General features: G+C 40.8%; 2 protein-coding genes across 5 annotated transcripts in view; both read right to left on the bottom strand.

Annotated features, from left to right (window-relative positions):
* LOC146668798 (endonuclease V-like) overlaps window positions 1–11,686 on the bottom strand; it is a 68,493-nt gene extending 56,807 nt beyond the window's left edge. For all 4 annotated transcript variants that reach the window (XM_085410818.1, XM_085410817.1, XM_085410815.1 and 1 more), the window contains exons 1-5: window positions 11,547–11,686; window positions 10,224–10,395; window positions 6,245–6,379; window positions 4,685–4,724; window positions 3,333–3,445 (exon numbers count right to left, since the gene is read on the bottom strand). In XM_085410818.1, the coding sequence (XP_085266944.1) occupies window positions 3,333–3,445; window positions 4,685–4,724; window positions 6,245–6,379; window positions 10,224–10,395; window positions 11,547–11,590 (504 nt within the window). In that variant the 5' untranslated portion in view covers window positions 11,591–11,686. The remainder of the gene's footprint in view (window positions 1–3,332; window positions 3,446–4,684; window positions 4,725–6,244; window positions 6,380–10,223; window positions 10,396–11,546) is intronic.
* A 610-nt stretch (window positions 11,687–12,296) lies between these two features.
* Window positions 12,297–15,032, bottom strand: anapc11 (APC11 anaphase promoting complex subunit 11 homolog (yeast)). Its single transcript, XM_085408755.1, has 3 exons — window positions 14,863–15,032; window positions 14,637–14,754; window positions 12,297–13,227 (listed from the first exon to the last, which is right to left on the bottom strand). Exons 2-3 carry the CDS (start codon window positions 14,743–14,745, stop codon window positions 13,082–13,084), a joined length of 255 nt encoding a protein of 84 aa, XP_085264881.1. The 5' UTR covers window positions 14,746–14,754; window positions 14,863–15,032; the 3' UTR covers window positions 12,297–13,081.
* Window positions 15,033–20,771: the final 5,739 nt, after the last annotated feature.

Below are 20,771 nucleotides of genomic sequence, written 5' to 3'. Positions count from 1 at the left end.
GCGGTCATTTGATGAACTGCAGTTTTTGGCACTTCCCTGTTTCTGTTTTCAGTCTTGGAGGCTGACATTCGTTTACAGGCTCTTTTCTTTGAATTTTTAAACTGATTTAAATCACTCTTACAAAATAGTTTTGTTTTTTTTCCCCCGAGTGATAAATCAGAAGATTGATGAAACTTTTAAATAAGTTATTAAAGCAGAATTCATATAATTTTATGAATCTCTATTAAAGGCAACCAAACTCAGAAAAAATATCCCTGAACAAGTTACATTTAAGTAAAAAAATGGTGAAAATGTTTTGACCTACATACAGGTGTAATACAGGTGTGACCTTTTACATTTTATACCTGACAAACTTTGGGTGACACAAAGACCACTAATTGCTATCAAGCCCAAAATAAACAGATAAAATTGGAGTGACTTTAATATTCTCATCTCAGATGATGCATTGGGTATTTCTTCTTCAGTCACTCACTATGTGTTAACAGACCTCTCTGCATAGAATCACTTGTTATTAACCTCTGTCTCTCTTCCACAGTATGTCTTTATCCTGTCTTCCTTCTCTCACACCAACCAATCACAGCAGATGGCCCCGCCCCTCCCTGAGCCTGGTTCTGCTGGAGGTTTCTTCCTGTTAAAAGGGAGTTTTTCCTTCCCACTGTCACCAAAGTGCTTGCTCATAGGGGTTCATATGATTGTTGGGTTTTTCTCTGTATGTATTGTTGTAGGGTCTACCTTACAATGTAAAGCGCCTTGAGGCAACTGTTGTTGTGATTTGGTGCTATATAAATAAAATTGAATTGAATTGAATAGATGTCTACTGTTTCTTAATGAAACTCAAACCTCCATGCAAAAATATATTTGTTTTACAGTGCATCTTTAAAATTTATGTACATTATAGTTTCTCTGAGCACAGGCTCATCCTGCAACATATTATGTGCATTCGTACATTAACACAATCCCTGTGCTATACAGTGTTTCATTTTCACCTTTCCAAGGAGGCTCCATCTGATAAAGACGCACATACACACCTTTACTTTCAAGGTTTGCACATTTAATTGCCGCAACTAAGAGAAACTTCTGTAACCTTGAGAGACACTTCTCAGACTGCATATTGGCTTTCAGAAACTCTGTTTGCTGGAAATGTTGAAAGAAACTCTGACATCTGATCTAATCGAGTATGGCAGCGTATCGCTTGTCAGTGGTACGTGGCGGTGTGCTCGTAGCTCCAGTAATGGCTAATCTTGTTTCAAAAGAGCTAATTTTCTGAAATTTGGTAGGAAGCCTGATATAGCTTGTGTTTCACAGATTACTTCACAGCTAATTTCCCACCAAGCGCTCAAGCGCCAAAGCTGGTGTTCCCTTGAAGCGCCGCAATCGTGTGCGTGCCTGTAGACAAATTAGAAAGAGCCCCAGAGAGTGACAATTACATCAATATGGGCAGGAAGGGACTTCTAAAATTTCACGCTGATCCAAAGCTAATAGCTTGAGCCAAACATGCAGCATGGCCGTGTAATGCCTGTGCTACCTGATCCTGAAAGTAAATGAGCCACATGTATTTGGACACATATTGTTTCAGTAGATAAGTGTGACTGGATCGTCGGGGGTGACCATGATAGGTGTAAACAAAGATCAGATTCCCCCCAGGGGGAAAAGACGGGCGTAATTTTTCTGACGCCAAAGCCACTAACACTAATTCATGAGATGGATACATTGCAGAGAATTGAATTAGCATCTTACACGACTACATGAAGATTGCCGGGGTTGTAATCACACTATGTATCTGATGCTAACTGAGAAGTGGATCAGATGTCTGTCCGCTCCTCTCCAAAACTTTGGAGGACCACTCAGCATTAAAATGCTCATAACTGCAGACCTTTAGATTCTATTTAGAATTTGCATAATGGCTTTTCAGAAGTGACCACACTTAAGCTCAGCTAATTCACTGTCAACTCAGACAAGAAGGCCACAGGGTTCGAGCTTTTTCTGTGAGGAATCTGGAAGTTTCCGAGGAAGATGAAGTCTTAAATAATCTCCTGGAGCTGCATGAGCATGTGAATGTGTGTAGTTCATGTAAGATTCAGACAAAGCATTTTTATTGATCTTTTTGATGTATCAGTTTTTGCTTGGTCGGACCGCCTTCTGCTCCTCCCGCCTCAAAAAGGAAATAGCTTTCACAGTTTTCACAGGACTGTGCAGTTCTCTGAAAAACGAAATAAACTCCATGATTCAGTACCAATAACTTCCTATAATTTCTATGGATGGAGTGAAGGTGTACTTACACAGATTCCTGTAAAAACCTCTGACTGTATAAGTTGTTTTACTCAGTTTGCGCTGGTTTTGTTGCAGTTCCTTAGTCTATGCCACATGTAGTTTTTGGTTCATTCCTACTCATTAGTTGCATTAGGTTTGACTTGATGTTGCTTTTCATCCTTATTACATTAAAAAGAGGGAACAGTTTTTTAATATTTTCCTGTGGCTTCACTGGTCTGTCCCTCTTCCGTTCAGTTTGGCCTGAAGTGAAATGATAACTGACGCACCTGCTCGTTTCATCGGGTAGATTTAACTTTAAAGTGTTTTGTTTTTTTTCCTCAGCAGGTCGCTGAGCTGCAGACTGGAACAAAGGGAGCATTTGCATATTAATGAAAACCAGGTTTTGCTGTCCCACAGGTATACTTTGACCAGTGCACATTTGTCCCAGCTTGATTTGTATTCAAAAAGTCACATTAGCGTTAGCGACACAGCAAAGCCTTGGCTCGCAATAAAAGTCACAGTGAGAACAGTAATACACGCAAACAAAGCGCACTCTCACACACACACACGTAGAATTAGAAGTTGTGAGTTTAGATGACACACAAAGTCACACTGAAAAACAACTCTGTCCTTTGCTTCGTCCCTCTCTGACATTTCTTTGCTTTTCTCTTTAGATGCAGCGAGCAGAGAAAGCGATTACACTTTGAAAACTTAAATAATTCATCCAGTGACTCCTGTCAACACTGGGAGCTCTTTTACAAGAGAAACATGTGTACACAACTAAAAGAAACATTAAATATGAAGCAGGTTTTCTTCATCTTTTTTACATCAAAGAGCTCTGAAGGCCAAACCGCAGAGTGACGAGGCTCTGCAGCTCGGTGGGAGAAACAGACGTTCAAGTCTTAGACTCGTCATTTTGAAATGGCCTTTTTATAACACTGAAAACCACAATGGATACAACAATGCTGTATGACTGGAGACCTGAGCATAACAAAGTGCACACATTGACTCATCAAACCTACAGAATCTACGTTTAAAACAAAAAAGATCTTAAATTTAAAAAAGAGATGATGTTTTCTCACTTGTGACTGATGCTCCTCACTCTTGTTGACTCCTTGCACCTGCAGCAAGTTTTTGGCCACGCCCACACAGGGCAGCCCTGACAGCACTCCCAGGTGACACGCCAAGCCAAACTCTGCAACGATCCAAACAGCGACAATCAAGTCACATCCAAAATTAAACAGCGGGGAGTAAACGTGCTTCAGCGAACTGTGTGATGCAAAGAAACGTTACAACAGAGGGCTTCACGGTGATTCACTCAGGGTTGATTTTATCAGGTGTTACACCCAACAGTCCCTTTAGTGAAAGCCAAAGTTTATACAGCTTGTCCTCAAACCTCGCTAGACTCACCTTGAATTCAGTATTTTTAACAAGCTCGAGTGGAGCTGAATGCAAATCTGTGAATTAATGATCAGTGAAAATCAGACTGAAATTTTTAGCTGTCTCTTTTTTTGAAGATGCGCTGCTGACGAGTGTCATGCTACGTACGACCCAGAGACCGAACAGCAGCATCGGCATGCACGTCATTTTTTCCATTTTCCTTTCACAGAGATGAGTGTACTCTAACATCCCGAGCCGGCTCATGGAAAACAATCATTGGACATAGGTTATGTGTGTCACTTCTTTGGCCACACAGACATACAACCGCTGGTCACTTCCCTCCACCCTCGACAGATCTGAATCCCTACAGCTGTCTCTTATGTCACAAAATTAAGTTCAAGCTGAAGGTGTTGATATAACCAACCAGGGACGCTCCAAAATTTTTTCATAGGGGTGGCCATGTGGGGGTGGCACACCAAAAACAGGGTTTTCAATTTTATTGCTGTTGTCAAATATAGGTTACTTGAAAAATATGGCAAAAAAAGAGAGAAAAAACTGAATTATATACCTAGTTTATTTCCTGCTATTAGATTTGATATCACTCAAAATATGTACATATGAAAACCAAATAAGATTTTAAAATCCATCCATCCCTTTAAAGATTCTTCCTCACTCTTGTGTTCACGTTTTTTAAAATTATTACCAACACAGAGGTCACAGAGGCGACAGGGGGGCGGCCAGCAAATTTTAAGGGGTGTCCAGTGCCCCTCCTGGCCCCCCTTTGGTGGCGCCTCTGAATCCAGCGTTAATCGCATAGGTCCAGATGGACAAGAAGATGACCTTGAGGGAAAACTGGGCGATGATTGTACAGGTACAGAGAAACTAACAAACACATTATTCATTAAATGTGTGTTTTTAGATTTTTGTTGTTTGTTCGATTTTTTACAGTGAACTGTTAATATTTTTTATCAGTGTTATTAAAAGTTTATTACATTATGTTATCTTTAAAGTAAAAACAGAAAATCTAAAATCTTTGTTCGGTCAGTCGCCTCACCTCTGTAATGAAAGAGACCATTCCCATCCACAAACACCACCTGCAGAGAGAACACACCTGAAATGAGTTCGACTGCAGGAAGCTCGATATTACTCGCTTTTTCCACAGCAGACTTTTCCACGTGTCTGAGGATTAAAAGCACAGGTGAAATAATAAACAGAGCTACTTCATCAACAGAGGTATTATTAATCTTTTGCTTCTACCTGTGCTATGAATGATATGATCAACTAAAATGTCCAGAGTGAAAGATTTTTGTTGTTATCTATTGTGTCTATAACCCTGGGATGGCAGAAGATCTTCAAAAGCCGAAGTTAGTAAGAGCTCCTCAAACTGATATTGGAACGCTTCCAGCTCCAACACACCGATGAATTTTTAAAGCCAAAGGTGACTCCGCAGACATATTTCTGCTTGAATCATAAGTCACCAGGAACACTCACTTGAAAGGTTGCAGATAAAGGGAGCAGTGACTGCATCTGTCCAGAGCTAAATGTCACTGGAAGTAAATCTGAGCTTGTGTGTGTGTGTGTGTGTGTGTGTGTGTGTGTGTGTGTGTGTGTGTGTGTGTGTGTGTGTGTGTGTGTGTGTGTGCGTGCATGAATTTCTAAGTGTGAATGTGTGTGTTTCTGCACACCTGCGTGCACGAGGACAACAGAGGGACAGAGTGGGAGGCGTGTGGGCTGCGACAAACAGAAGCGAGTGGGTGAAGATGAACAAGAGGCGTCGCTTTAGAAAAACAAAAAACCGAGAGGACAAACAGAGGAGCTTCACTTAATGTGCATGAACGTGATGCGAGGTTTTAAAGCACTTGTCCAAATCCAGTAACGTTAGCAGGTTGTCGGTCTTGTTGGATTCATAAGTAACTTTTTCCACTTTGGAGGATTTATCGGTTATTAAAACATTTCCAGCTCACTGTGCCCTGGAGATGGGAATTATATCACTTCTTCTAGTACTACTACCATAAATATAATAATAATAGTTATCACAATAATAACACTCAGATCTTACTGAAGAAATTTTAATTACTTAGTTTGCCCAAAATCCTCAGGTTTCTAACTTTATCTGTAGGAATTATGCCAAAACTGCAAACTAAGGTTAACAAGCACAAACTAAAATGTTTTCTTTTCACTCTATTGTGAATATGAACCATCAGCATCAACAAAATAATGGAAAAAGAGTTTGTTTTACTTCCTGGTCAAATAAAAATGCAAAAAGATATATATATTTTCCTTTGTCTGTGTAGCTTTGAGAAGTTAATCTGACAGAAACGAACAGAACCCATTTCAGTAGTCACTAAAACAGGGGTGGGCAACTCCAGGCCTCGAGGGCCGGTGTCCAGCAGGTTTTAGATATCCCCCTGGGTCAACACACCTTAATCACATGATTAGTTCGTTACCAGGCCTCTGGAGAACTTAAGGACATGCTGAGGAGGTCATTCAGCCATTGAATCATCTGTGTTGGCTCAAGGACACATCTAAAACCTGCAGGACACCGGCCCTCGAGGCCTGGAGTTGCCCACCCCTGCACTAAGAGGTCATTATTCAAGTTCTAGCACGTCCAGACCTGAGGAAGGAGTGTGGGCTGGTTCTTCTTCAGCCTCTGCAGAGCCTCCAGGAGGAAAGGAGTTTCTCTGAATGCCAGAAAGCCGGCTATGTAGGGGGCCGTCAGGGTCACCATCTGACTGTCTTCATACAGCACCTGGCAGGAGGGAGCAGAGACTGCTTCATTTCTTATGACTGAATTTTACTACACCGTCGGATTATCACAATATTTCATTTCTCCATTGCAAGCAGCAATCTCCAAAGTCTCCACAGACACCCACACTAACATCTTCATCACCTTCATTCATCATAAAACCTTTTTTTGTTTTTTTAATAACCCATCTTTTTTTAAATTTTGTTAGGGGCATGGCTGCTTTGATTGACAGGTGGGCTGACACAGGCCAGTATCTGCCAGGTGCCACTTCTGCTGACATAACGAGTGTGTTACTGTTATTAACCTTTAAGCCACGTTGGATAATTCTGCAGGATATCCATATTTCAGTCAGTCAGATGACCACAAGTATACAGAGAAGTTCATGGTAGACTCAGTGACTGCGGAGTGCCCAGGTCCTGTGGCTGCACAACAAGCCCAAGCACAATCATCGCCCCTCCATCCCCGTGCTTACAGTTGTTATGGGGTGTTTGTGCTGATATGTTGTTTTTTTTCCAGATGTGGTGCTGTGCATTATAATCAAACATCTCTACTTTGGTTCTGCAACTCTTGTGGTTTGTTCAGATGCAACTTTGAGGACTTTTGGAGAGCAGACGATTTCTCTTGGCAACCATTTGAAAAAAAAAATCTTTGTTCATTTTTTTTAACATAACGTTTGCATGCTAATTGAGGCCTTGAGAATCTGAGATGGAGCTCTTGGGCTTTTGCAGTTTCACTGACGATTGCATGGTCTGACCTTGGGGTGAATTTGCTGTGACATCCACACCTGGGATGTTTATGGCATTGTGTTAACACACACCTGAATCCTACAGACCAGCAAACCGCCCAAACTTCTGCTTTAACAGAGGTGCTGCATTTGATTAGCAGCATTGGCGCTTCTCAGCCTTTTATGTTCTAAGGAAGCAGTAAGTCTGTACTCAGCTTTTCACAGCACTGCACAGAGTCCTGTGAAAACCTACATTATTGCATGACTGTACATAAATGAGTCAGTCAGGGACACTGTCAGGGTGCTTTGGACAAATGCGTCCACCCTAGTGTATATGTAAGGGTGAGTCCAAAGGCACAGAGAAGCTGTACAAGATAATCACCAACATCGCCCATCTGGCACAAAATGAAACATCTGCTCCCTGTTGATTAAAGGCTGTGAGTATATTCTGAACATCTGACAATTTATTTCATTTAAGTGACCTGGTCAATTAAGTGGACACAGTTACAGTTTAACTGTATAAACTCATAAAATTTTGGTGTACATCTAATTTTTAATCTCATCCTCGGGAAGCCTGTAGTGCAGAGCGAGTTCAACAGCAGGATATCTACTCATTGTCTGACAACCACAAGAGGCCACATGAACTTGTAATGAGTCAGCCCATATTTTCTAAATCCCGTTCAAAATAAACGGGGATCACCAATCATGAACATGGAGAGGTCTCAGAAGAATACACAACTATAAGGCTCAACACATACGAGCCAAGCAAGAGCAACAACATTGTTTCTCCATGCTCCATGAAAGTTAGCTTACAGGAAGAGGATCTAAACTAGTTTTTAATAGGAGACTGAACTCAAGAGCTGCACCGGCACAAGATAAATGAGGGTTATTTTGAACTGAATAATACAAAGATACTTATGTGTCCATGAATACAAATCTGGAGCAGAAAAGAGCCCCTTTGTTTATGTAAAACACTATCAATATTGCCTAATTAACAGTCTTAGTATTGCCATGCAGACTACATTTTGATTAGAACCACAGCGGGTTGTAAAATCAGCACAATATATACTGTAAACAGCCTTTCCCATGTTGGCAGGATCCATGTATGTACCTCCCTCGCTGTCCTGTCTATTTTAAGCAGCATCGCCGCAGGTAAACATGTCTGCCATGATCTCCTTCCGAGTATCCTGTGAGGTACCAGCAGGGTCCAGGAGACCCTCTGAGACCTTATGCAGATTACAGGTGCACAAGCTGTCGCAACTTTCTGACCAGCATATAAAATCCTGTTCTGCTCACAGCGAAGAGATGTGCTCACATCTCGAATGATGTAACATCTAACAGCATCACGTGTTATCGAGGCTGTTATCGGGCATGAGCTACAAATAAAACACACAAAAGCTGTCCGCCGAGTCGAGCTCGCAGAGGCTCACAGCAGAAACGTTTCTGAATACCTGCCTTGTCATCTGGCTTTAGAAATGCCGAACACCTTTCAGGATATGTCATTGTCACATTGTCGACTGCCGTGACCTTCATCTCCTCACAGGCATATTTATTCAGTGAGAAACAATAAAATTATACAACTTTTGCTTTTTTTCTGTGTGACTTGCAGCAGCAGTGAGCACACTGTGGAACGTGGAACTAGCATTCTTTTGAGCCCCAAATAGCCTCAGGTGGCAATGTTGAAGTAAATTGAAAACAAGCAGGGAACATAATCACATTATTGAACAACATTTCTGAACACATTTCATTAGCCTCACTGGGTCCATGTATCAACAATGTATGGTGACATATGTCATTAATTATAATTGGAAATTGCCAGCAGGCCGTGTTAATGCACAGATAAATAACTGCGAGGAGCAGTGCTGGTGAAAGGCTGCTGGGAAAGTAAATGAAATGAAAAGCCGGACTGGGAAGGTCACTTTGAGGAGCTCTGTTGCATGTTAACACTTTCACTGCCAGACTACTGTTTTCAATTTATGTGTATATTTTAAAAATAGGGACACAGGCTACATACAGCTTTTCTGTGTGTTTACAATTCTATTTTACTTTAAATCAGATCATAATTTACAAAATCAGAGATCACGCTGCATTAAAGAAAAATTAAAAGGAGCGGCTGAGTGCATGAACTCATCAGGAAAGATTTTATTCAGGTTATAAATGAAACGAAAGGTTATTGTCTTCTTCTATACAACTGGATCAGAAGCTATATCTATGCATGAAGTTTAATTATATTTAACATTGTAATTACTTGACATAAACGTATATATTTATCAAAATGTTTTTCTGAAGGCCAAGAAAAAAAAAAATTTTGTCTTGGAAAAAAGAAAGCCAACAGAAGAAAGCAGCAGCTCTGAGGAAAACAAATATGCGCTCCTCGGGGTTTGCATTCTAATATGCCTAAAATAACGTTGTTGGCATATGACTGTTCATAAGCCCCACAGGCAGAAGCTCACAGGAGAAGTTATCAAAAGGTGAGGGTAAAACATTTAAAATCACTTCAGCGGCTCCCTAGAACATACCGACAGCCCCGGCGAGAGCAAGAATAATTTCTTCCTCATGCCGCCAGCTTTCAGGAGTCATAAAAAAAGCTGTGACTTCAAGGCGAGGAAGCAAGAGGAGAAAAACGCCCATAAGGACTTTGTATTCAGTGCCCAAACAAAGTAAATGCGACTACTTTAAAGGTGAACAGCTGGCCTTGCGCAATATTCCAGCTGCACGTATTACAAAGCCTTCAAAGGCCAAGCATTTTTTTAAGGATAGCATTTTGTATCGTCATGTGTTTCCTTTTCATTAAAGGTGTCACTGGTGAAAAAAATGCAGCCTGTGGAATTCAATTTCTGATCCTCAGCCTTCTCCACGAAGCACTGCTGCTGTTCCCACCTGTCACCACTAGAGGTCAGAAAAGCTTCGATGTTTTTAACTCAAGTGTTTATTGAACTTTCTCACAAGTTGAAAAATGGAAATTAAATTTTAATTTACATATATGAGTTTTAATCTGTAATCTTTTATTTATCTTAAACAAACAAAAACATATAAAGGGGGTTAGGGTTATAAAATAACACTAATGTTTTATGAAATATGATATATTTGGCATTACAGGGTTATTTTATCTCTGTAGCTCACCTGCAGATCTGGGTAGCTGAGTACCACAAGCTGGGCACAGGCATTGACGTCATCCCCTTTGATGAAGGAGAGGTCCATCCCACCAACTCGCTCCAGACCTGAAAAGTCTGGGCTCCTCTGCCAGTCCTCTGTGTCGTCCTCCAGCACCTGCTGCCTCAGACGTGCCTGCTCACTGCATCGGGAAACAAATATATAAACATAAACACAAACAAATATAAACACACTCGCTGGCAATTACTTCATGAAAAAATATGAGGCCGGCATGTAAAGTCTATAGCAGACAAAAGGGCTGTTAACAGCAACAAATCTGAAACTCTCACAGTGGCTTGATGAACCCAGGTGGTTCGCCTCCTGCTGTGGTTTGTAGAACTGCAACTAATTTAATTATTCAAAACAAGGGCTTATCTCGAGAGCTTTCAAAACCAGTGACATTCACATCGTGAATTTTTAATAATGTCTAAAAGAAGAATCAGTCAGCTGATTGTATTGTACTGTTGAAATGTAAATATCTGTAAATGTTGTAATTGTGTCTCTCTGCAGGACAGCAGGAGCTCCACACGCTCACATTAATCAGAGACATCAGGACATGATACAGACTAACATGATGATATCATTGGTCTTGTCTTTACAAACAAGTAAATCAATGAAAGGCTGATGAGGTGTGGAGGTGGCTCAGCTCCAAGAGCTGCCTGTGTCGTGCCAAAGTAGTTGGCCCTGACAGAAATTGCATCCCCTGCACAGCAGCATCTGTCAGCACAGTCGCTGCTTTTTACTGACAAACGACATTTTTACAAACTTTAGTAAGACAGGTGAGAAAACCATTTACTGTCAAACAATTACTGCTGCTCTAATGTAGGATGAACAAACACTGAGTTCTTAAAGATACAGAGACACAGAGAGAAAAGAAGAATATAAACAGGAAATAAATACAATCATGATGAAATTAAATAATGGTAATGAAAATACTGAAAATATATATTTTTAAAGAATAGAGACCTCTGGTATTTTAAGATATCATCACTCTTGAAGCTGAATTTTTATCATTTTAGGATCCCAAAATATGGATGAGGTCGTTATAACTGTATCCTTGCGTTAAACGATTATAAAGCCTAATATGATTACACTCTACGGCACTGGTGCTGTTTTGGTATTTCACCATCCACTGAAGCTGACTTCTTCTGGATGGGACACTTTGGAAAACTTTGAAGATAAAGAATCAGCAACGTTTGGAGCAAAACGAGTCTAATGGACTTAACTGCAGAATAAAAACTGGGTCGTATTTAAGGTGTGCTGTGAGTAGCTGAGACAGAACAGCACTCTGACCTTTCCCACTGCTGGAGCAGATCTTCTGCGGGAGAAGCGGACATCTGTCAGCCTGCTAATGAAGACACGACCAGCTGTGAAATTACTGTTTTTAAGAAAAGAAAACACCAACTGACAGCAGCAGGGAGCAGGCTGTTTACTTCCGTACTGCTGACGCGACTTTGAGGGCGGGGTCACTGGGACTATCCCGGTAAATGCTGCCACCTAGTGGTTTAAACTGTTAACTACATCAGGTTTCTGCTCACACCGCATGCAGCAGGATGTCCGAAATATGGCTCCTCATGTGGCAGTTCAGAGGTTCCCTGTTCGGCTGTCTTCCGGTACCTTCTCCACATACTTGAGACAGCAGGTTTGCAGTTGGACTCGCAATAGCTTCCGTTTCCTAACTGAACAGATTAATATCCCTGAAGTTAAAAGTGATTTTGCCTTTTACCACCTCAGACGCCATGCAGGATGGTCATGGACTGAGGTTATTACAGTTAACTGCAATTAAAATAGAAACTAAAACCAGCTGAAACTAAAAATGATGACTACATGACATGTTCACGTCCTCCACAAAATGTGGTATTTGAAAAATTTCTCTAGTTACTACGTGAAACTAAACTTAAAAAAAAAAAAACAGGACAAAAGCTAAAATATAAAACTAAATTACTTTAGCCAGGTGAGAATATGGAGCAAATCTAGAATGACTGACTGTAATTTTTCAGTACAAACATTTTATTAATCATTGATGAAAAAATATATGGGCTCTTAAATGAGGGGTGAAATAAAAAGCACTGGAAGGAACAGTCAGTACAAATCATTACACAGTGATCATGTTGGACCTTTGTTCTTGATAAAACAACTGGATCCGGATGGGAGTCATCTCCCACCGCAGCACAGCAGAGGTCACTGTATAGTTTGATGAGGATGAAAATCATGTGAATCATCTGCTACGGCCTTCATTGTCCCCAGATCTAAGCTCATCTACAGGAAACATGTCTCCAACCCCAGTGTGTCAGTAAATAAGAGGATATGTTCTGGAAGAATGGTCTATATGGCTCCATTAGATGTGCAGAATTAGAAAATAATTGTTAAAGAGCACTGAAGTTATTTAAGTTATTTAAGACCTTACTTAAACAATTTATGTTAGTTTGTGGAGACATTCAAGAGTTAAGGGATAAATTGAATAGAAGATATTTAAGTAGCATTGTTTTGATAACCTTGTAAATTTTTTGTCCATTTTTATCCAGACAGGTTCTGAAATATGAAAAGCTACACAAACAAACAAACAAGAAATAATACATCAGTGTGGAGCTGCCATGAAATCAAAGTCATAAACGTCACGATCCAAGGAAATAATCAGCCAGACCTCCAAGACAGACTCAATACAACGCATTTTTTTTCTTATTTAATTTAATCACAAATCCACTACAGTAAAACATATTCAGCGTGTGTTCTGCATTAGTAGAAGTACCAACACAGATTTATTTACAGTCTACATAAAAGTCTGCGAGCGAGCCTTTCGTCTCTGTGGCAGTGACGCCTCCACAGGTTCACTCCTTGAACTTCCACTCCTGCCGGCACATGGGGCACTGCTGCTGGACCTGCTGTGAGTTCAGCCACTTCAGGATGCAGTGCATGTGGAAACAGTGGGAGCACTGACCCCAGACCAGCGGGCAGTCATCCCCAGGCACTTTGCCTGCAAAACAAACAAACAAACAAAAACACACATTAGAGAGACTGGGCAGGATTTTGCATTCAGTTGCTGATTAGCAGATATCCTCTTGTAATACTAAAAGAGGATACAAGTGTTTCCCCACACAGACCACTTAAGTATATTTAAGAACTCATTTCATCCATTTGTGTGAGCAGTGCCATCCCCGATCAATTTAGGCATTTGCTCTTATTTTGAAAGTTCAGTTGCTGTTAATCAGCTACCTGTGACCTTTCCCGTGTTGCCTTTTCTCCAGTGAGTGGCTCACAGGCCTAGCTGCTGTTGTGGCGGTCTTCAATATCAACCTAAAGAACCTACGGGCAATACCACAAGATACTGCAGCTGGAGTTGATCTCCAAGATGGGTCACTGGAGCGGCCATCAATCCATTTTCCACCACCACTTATCAGTGATACAGTCAAGCTCTTCATCGTAACTCGGGGCCCCCTCCCAGTTGGACATGCCTGAAACACCACCAGAACAACCTCAACTGTCTCCTTTCGATCTAGAGCAGCTGAGGTTCTGCTTTGAGCGTCTCCTGACTAAAGTGCTCATCCTGTCCGTAAGGCTGAGCCCAGACAACACAAGAAGCTAATTTCACCCACAGATATCCAAAATCAATTTCTTTCAGTCGCCTCTAAGCGACACCTTTTCCTCCATGCTACCGTGTCAACAGCATCTGTGCTGTTAACAACTAGGAAGGTTCCTCTCCTCTTTAGTCCAGAGGATGTGGTGACCATGTTTTCCAAAAGACAATTTCAATTCATCTGACCTATGAACAGGTTTTCTACTTCCCCTCAGTTCATTTTGAATGAGCCCGGAGGAGATGTTGATGATGATCATCATCATCATCGTTGATCATGTTCACATACAGTTTGCTCTTTGGATGACACAAACCTGGATTTGTGGATATTTGTGGTAAAACTGTCTTCACTGACAGTGATTTCTGGAAATGTTATTGAGCCCTTGCAGTGATTTCCATGACAGAATCGGGTCTGTTTTTAAATGCAGTACAGCCCAATGATCACAGGTATCCAATATTGATTTTTGCCCATAACCCCTTCACACAGATATTATGTGCTGTAGACGATGCGATATTCTGAGGCATTGCAATTTTATCTTGAAGAACATTTTTCTAAAATTGTTCCACAGCTTGTAGAAGCGTTTTTTTGTAGAGTGGTGATTTTTTTTGCCCGTCTCTGCCACCGTTCTCACTACTTAGTTTGTATAAACAGGAGGGCCAGGATAAATTTGGCATATTGTCGGTCGGATAATACATAAAGCGTTATATGTATTAGAAGCAAACCCACCAAAGAACAATCTTGTTTTGTTATGTTTGCATCTTTAATGCAGCCACTCGTTACTTAGTGCTATGTTATTAGCTCTGATACTCACAGTCAGGACAGCAGCCGTTAAAGGCCATCCTGCAGATCCCACAGTTGTCATCGTTGGCCACCCAGAGCCAGGAGGCAACCCCGTTCCACTGTTTGATTTTCACCTTCATCCTGCGGATCTGACAGGAGCACAAACGCATCACACCGGAGCCGCTAATGCTAGCACGATGGCTAATGTTGACACACGATCTCTGAATATTAATGTTCAGCAACACGTTCTTACTTACAAGGAAGCGACCACCGTCTCCTTCAGGTATCTCACACTCGTTAGGTTAGCAAAAAACAAATCATTTAGCGCTGGTTTGATCGACGTCTATAACATAAAAGTGATGTTTTAGCAACCCGGGCAAAAATAGTTTCTTCTTCTTCTGCTGAAAGACCGCCAGGCTGTATCCTGGGATGGGACATGCTGCCCTCTACAGTCAGTTTGGGGGAAAACCTCAAAATAAGAGCACCAAAGATCTGTTTTTGAAGAGAACAATCCTCACATCACCAGGTAAGTAACACAAAGGAGCTCCTGCCAGATCTGAAAAGGTGATGGTGTCATTCTAATGTTTACAACTGCTTATTTTTTTTTGACAAACATAGTTATTTTAATGAACCTTTATTCTATCATTGAACATTTGAGGCAATCTGATATTTTCTATAATATAAGAAATAATAACAATTATTTTTTAAGGGGCTAAACAGAATTGAAATTGAAAGATTTGCAGGATGAACACTTGTACAACAATAAATCTGTAATGTGCACATAAAAGCAGCACATTTGGAAATTAATAAATAAATCCTTATTGTTAATGTTTAAAACAACTAGTTTTCGCGGCAACATCAAAACAGACAAGAGCATTAATATGAAAATATAAAGATACAAACAGTGAGGTAATATATGCAAAATAATAGTGGATGATGATTATAATATACAGTGCAAAAAATGAAGAATGAGAGGGACAGGGGTTAATGCACTTGTAGTTCTCGGGGTAGGGGCTTATTGCGGTAGAATAGGAGAAGAAGAGGGGGGATGTATTTGACTGCCTGTTTGAAGAAGCTGTTTTGTAATTTGTAATCTGTGAGTTCTGCTTCTGATTGAGCTCTATTTCCAGAGGACTGTGGCATCGCTTCAGGTGATGTAGATGATGAATCCATTAAACTTACAGGTGGCTCTTTTTTTTTTGGCACTCATCCTGTGTAAATCTCACCGAGCGATAGTGTCACACGTCTGGAACCACCCATGCAGGTCTTTTCTGTTTGTGATGAACCACACCATGCAGCACTAGATGACGAGGCCCGCTGTTGTTGACTGAGAGAAGCTGGTCAGCAGGTGATGAGAGATGATCTTTAACTTCCTAAGGATGTAAAGCCTTTCCCCACCCGATGGGAGATATGTGTGGTGTGGGTGAGATTGACCAGGATGTGCACACCAAGGAACTTAAAGCTCTCCACTTCCTCCACCTGTACGCCTGAAGCAAAGTGCTCAGTATGCTTCAGTTTTCTAAAGGCTACATTGCTTCTCTGCTTTTTACTGGGTTTAAGTCCAGATTATTGTGACAACATCACACAGTCAGAGGTTGAACTCGTCACCTGCTATCGTGCCATTATTAGCAAATGTGACAGTGGTGTTGGTATGATGTATGTGTAGTCATGGGCTAAGAGCAAGCTGAGGACAAATATGCGAACACACATGAAAACCTTGACGCGTCTCCATTTAGTTTTGTTTTCTTTAAAAGCAATTGTAATGCTAGATGTCCACTAGATGCAGTTGGTCTGCAATCCAATGTGCTGAGGTGATGCTCACACTTACAGCACATCTGGTCTTCCTTCTCCAGGACATTTTTGTGTGCTACACTTTCTATTCCTTCATCTTGTTAAAATCTTATGTATCCGTTTCTGTTTTTTCTAACATTATTTTTACATTAAAGGAAACAAGCACCACGTGATGACGTTAATTTTCCATTTTACAGAATCTGAGATGATGAACTGTCAGTGATGAAATGCAGGTCACTCAGTGCAGAGAACCTTTGATCATTAGTGGAGCTGGAGATGCAGCATGAGGCCCGTATTTGTAAATTCACAGATTAACCATGTCACTAACAGATGATTGCAAGGAATGGGAAAGCAATTTTTAGTTCTAGGCAATGAAAACATTTTGATACAGAACGTAAAAAAGCGTGACAGGAGTCTGCAGTTTCTTATAATTCAAGTTTAATGCTGAAAAATGTAAAGCCACCATTTTCTCATTAATCCAAACATCCTTTTTTACACAATATCTCACACAAAGGTAAAGAGAAGATATGCAAAGATGAACACGGAGCAGAGAGACTGACGAATGTGATGAACAGTCACGACAGACAGTTATAGCCCTCATTTTTCAGTGAGATGTTGGTGAGAGGCGCTCACCCTCCAACAGCTAAAGTCAGAGAAGCAGGTTAAACTTCTTGTGTTCAAGAGAATTAACTGAAATGGAAATGAAAACCCATCCCATCTGAGCACACTTATTTATGCCTACAGCTTCAATTTAAAAAAAAGAAAAAGGTCCACTCTGCTTTCTAAGATCTACACACAAAACTGGAGTGTGAAAGTGTGAGAGTAGTAAAAGGAATATAAAGCAGTAGTCAGGTTTGAACTGTTGCCTCATCAGTCAAACCTGTGAAGAGATGAAGATCAAATCGCCTGAAGGAATAACCAGGTGAAGTCAAGTGTGCCGAGAGAAGAGTGGAGAAACACATTTTACAGGCATCTTCCTCCCCCCACTGTAATTAACATTCACCCCTTTACCCCATCACACACCCGTAGCCCTCATCACGAAGAGGGCCACTCAGTAAAACAATTCATGTTATTGCAGTTAATGACATGTAGATACCACAAGTTAACCAGTAACTATTAAAAAAAAAAAAAAAAAAAAAAAAAAAAAAAAAAAGCAGTTTTGTGTATCAAAAACAGGCAAGGTCCTTTTTTTTTTTTTTCCCTTTTTTCCATAGGAGGGAAAACACGAGCGAATTTTTGTGCTTCTTTTTGATGTTTCACTGAAAGAAATGCTAAAACTTTCCACAGACGAGAACTTGTTTTACCGTTACGAATGTCTTTAATTTGGTATACTAAAAAGTAGTCCCAAGCTAACACTGTCATATACCAGCTAAAGAAAAGGAGATTCGTATTTTATTTATCATTAAATATTTGATCTGATATTCGGTCCGAGAGCTCCAACATGCTCTAGAAAGACTCTAGAAACCCATGTGACCTATACCTGAACTGTAGCTACAGAAACCTACAGAGCTGCTTTAGGTGGGACTTGTTTTGTTTAAAGAGTCCCACAGAATAAAGACAGACTGCAGGAGTGAGAGAAAGACCAACACTGGCTCATCTGCAGCTCTCTTTTCAAGTCAGACTTTGACGGGACAGTAGACACGTTAAAGTGATGGAGTAATCCTGTTGCTTTTTACAGCAGAGTGTCACAAAGAAGCAGCTGCCGGACTGTAACGTTATTTTAAGCATTATTAACCGTTTCAGCACATGTATCATAAACACTGCTCGAAAATCTGTGGAAAATTCAGCGAGGTACAACAATCCGTGATCGTGTGCAGATGTGTGCTCCCCCCGAGCAACGTGGTGCTGCGTGGAGTCATTACAGTGAGGAGCAACAACCAGTGTGGCATCTGTGTGTATATATCTATGAGGAAAAACCCCCCGCTTTTATTTTTTTGCCGTTGTTGTCAGCTGCACTGTGTAACCATGGCAACAGCACCCAATGACTCTTGGCAAAGTTGAACATTTCTGCCCTCGACGGGGAGTCTGATCTGTGCGAAGTCATCAATGCTCATCAACCAAATAGAACACGTTTAAAAAAGAAAATGAAATGTTCATTTGACTCACGATCGCTTGTCTGTTACAGTGGTGACTAAGTGATGCTTACAAAGGCTAAAATGGTATTATTTATTGACACATGGCTCTTAAAATGGCTATATCTTAAATCTTAAATAAGAGATCCGTAAACCCAATCACCACGTGACTTCACCCATCAAGTGTCTCCAAAACACAAACAAACCAACACTAGCACTTGTACAGTATCAATGTGGTCTACTGGCGCGCCGTCAAATGATAAATCACGAAAAGAAACATTCACCCCTAAAGCACACTGAAATCTACATCACTCTGGAAACGTAATGATGGCAGTTCCGCCCAATTCACCACAACCATCCAAATTCAGGCATTTCATTGGCTGGCGCTTGCTAACCAATCAGTAGCACATTCGCCAATCAGTGACAAGGCATTTCCTTGACTGCTTCATTTAACTTGAGTTCCTCAAATGTGCAGACGCTCGACAGAAAGCAAACGAACTGCAGCCGTTCCACGTTAAGATTATTTTTATACATATATTTTCAAAGCATGAGGTAGGGATGCACCGATGAATCAGCCAAGTATCAGCTGATAAGATGGCGTTACTGACTTTTGCGCTGGCTAAATGTTCAAAAACTGTTCCATGAAGAGCTAAAACACATGCATTTTTTTTAAATAAAGTTTTTTTTCTTTTTCTTTCACCTGGAACAAAAAAAAAAAACAATATAAAGACTAAAAAAAAAAAAAAAAAAAATGTCAGTATCAGTGCTGGATTACGGCCTAGTATTTCACAGTCAGTGCATCCCTTACTACGAGGACAGAGCACGTGTCGAGGAGAAAATCTGGCAAATTATTTTTGTTTCACTCCTGACAAAAAGTCTGTAGACGAGAAACGGTGGTGCCACAGAATTCAGCCGTTTACCGACTCGAGTTTGCCCGTCTGTGCGCCTGTACGCAAGAAAAAGTTCATCTGCAATCTGCACCAGTGATGACGTTGGCCCAGCGGTGCAAAGCAGACTTAAAAAGAAAAAGACAACATTTCACTGCACAAGACGAGGTAAAGACATTGTTTTTGAAATACCCGAACCAAAGTCAAAGGACAATCATGATGTACTTTTTGACGCGACTTTAAAATGTCCTTGCAAACCCTGAAAACACACCGAGATAACAGGGCGGCGTGTGCATGCTGGTTAGGACTGTAGCCAGAGCGCAAACATTTCTTAAGCAAAGTACGGCCTCTGTGTTGTATAACCAAAGACAAAAAGGTAGCACTCGCACAAGACCTCAGGAATAAGTCACCTTTACCAATCATGTCAAACATGAGTCAAGTTTAGTCACATGACAGGAATGACTCAGAAAATGTGGGATCTGTCAACTTACGCCTGAAGTATTGTGAGTGCTGCCTTTTTATCTTTGGTTATTCAGCACTGGGCCTACATCGCTTTGATAGTTGAAGTCTTTGACTCTCATAATACTCATTTCTGAATGTCCTTTATCAACTTTTTTATTCCATCCTTTCAAACTTTAAATTCATGTCAAACCTCTGAAAGTATTACTGAAACAGGAAATGACATCACTGTAACATCAGGTACTTTGGTTCTGCCAATTCAAAAAAAAAAAAAAAAATGCATCAAATGTCCCGTTTTCAGAAATGTTACTGGTATAAGGTTTGTCATCCTGTTTTCTGAAATGTAGCATTTTTACTTTTGTTACTGCGTTTTGCACCTTGGGGCCACCGTAAATTATTCTCCTCATACATTTTCACGTTAAATAGAAATATTTCACACAGTAGAAAGTCAAACTTGTGTTATTGCTTCTAGTGGATTTACTTTGCTAAGCGTCAGATCTGGGTCAAATATTCAAAAGATGTGATGCAACCTGTACAGCAATGCAATGAGTGTCAGAAAGCTCAACTCAGCCACAGGAGCACGCCGGGAAGATTTTACCTGTCAATTGCCGAAGTCACTGACACCTGTACTGTTGTGATACAGACAGCTGATCTTATTTGACCCAGATCTATTAGATGTTCACCCCACCCACATTTGACCTATATACAGCTCCCCAGAGACAATAAACCCTCCAGTAACAATATGGCAAACACTGTCAACTTTTTTCCATGTCAAACGTTCTCGTGTGCGTTTGTGCCCGAGTGGCGTTCGTATGTAACAGCTCATCCAGTCTTTATCAGCAGACGCACATGAATGAGGTATGCGTCGCCTCGGTACTGTGTATGTGTGTGCACGTGTAAATGCATATATGTAACAGCGCCTCCAGTGTCGTCATCCTGTTCCGTAGGATGAGAATA

This window comes from Rhamphochromis longiceps, linkage group LG6, assembly GCF_057381845.1.
Source record: "Rhamphochromis longiceps isolate RC_006_pf linkage group LG6, R_longiceps_female_GT1.1, whole genome shotgun sequence".
Taxonomy (NCBI): Eukaryota; Metazoa; Chordata; class Actinopteri; order Cichliformes; family Cichlidae; genus Rhamphochromis; species Rhamphochromis longiceps.
Note: the sequence above shows the minus strand (reverse complement) of the source record. Positions and strands in the feature narration are given on the sequence as shown.

Coding starts and splice junctions, on each gene's coding strand:
- anapc11 (XM_085408755.1), bottom strand. CDS start 14,745: ATGAAGGTGAAAATCAAACAGTGGAACGGGGTTGCCTCCTGGCTCTGG. Junction 13,228..14,636: donor TAACGGCTGCTGTCCTGACT/GTGAGTATCAGA, acceptor TTTGTTTTGCAG/GCAAAGTGCCTGGGGATGAC.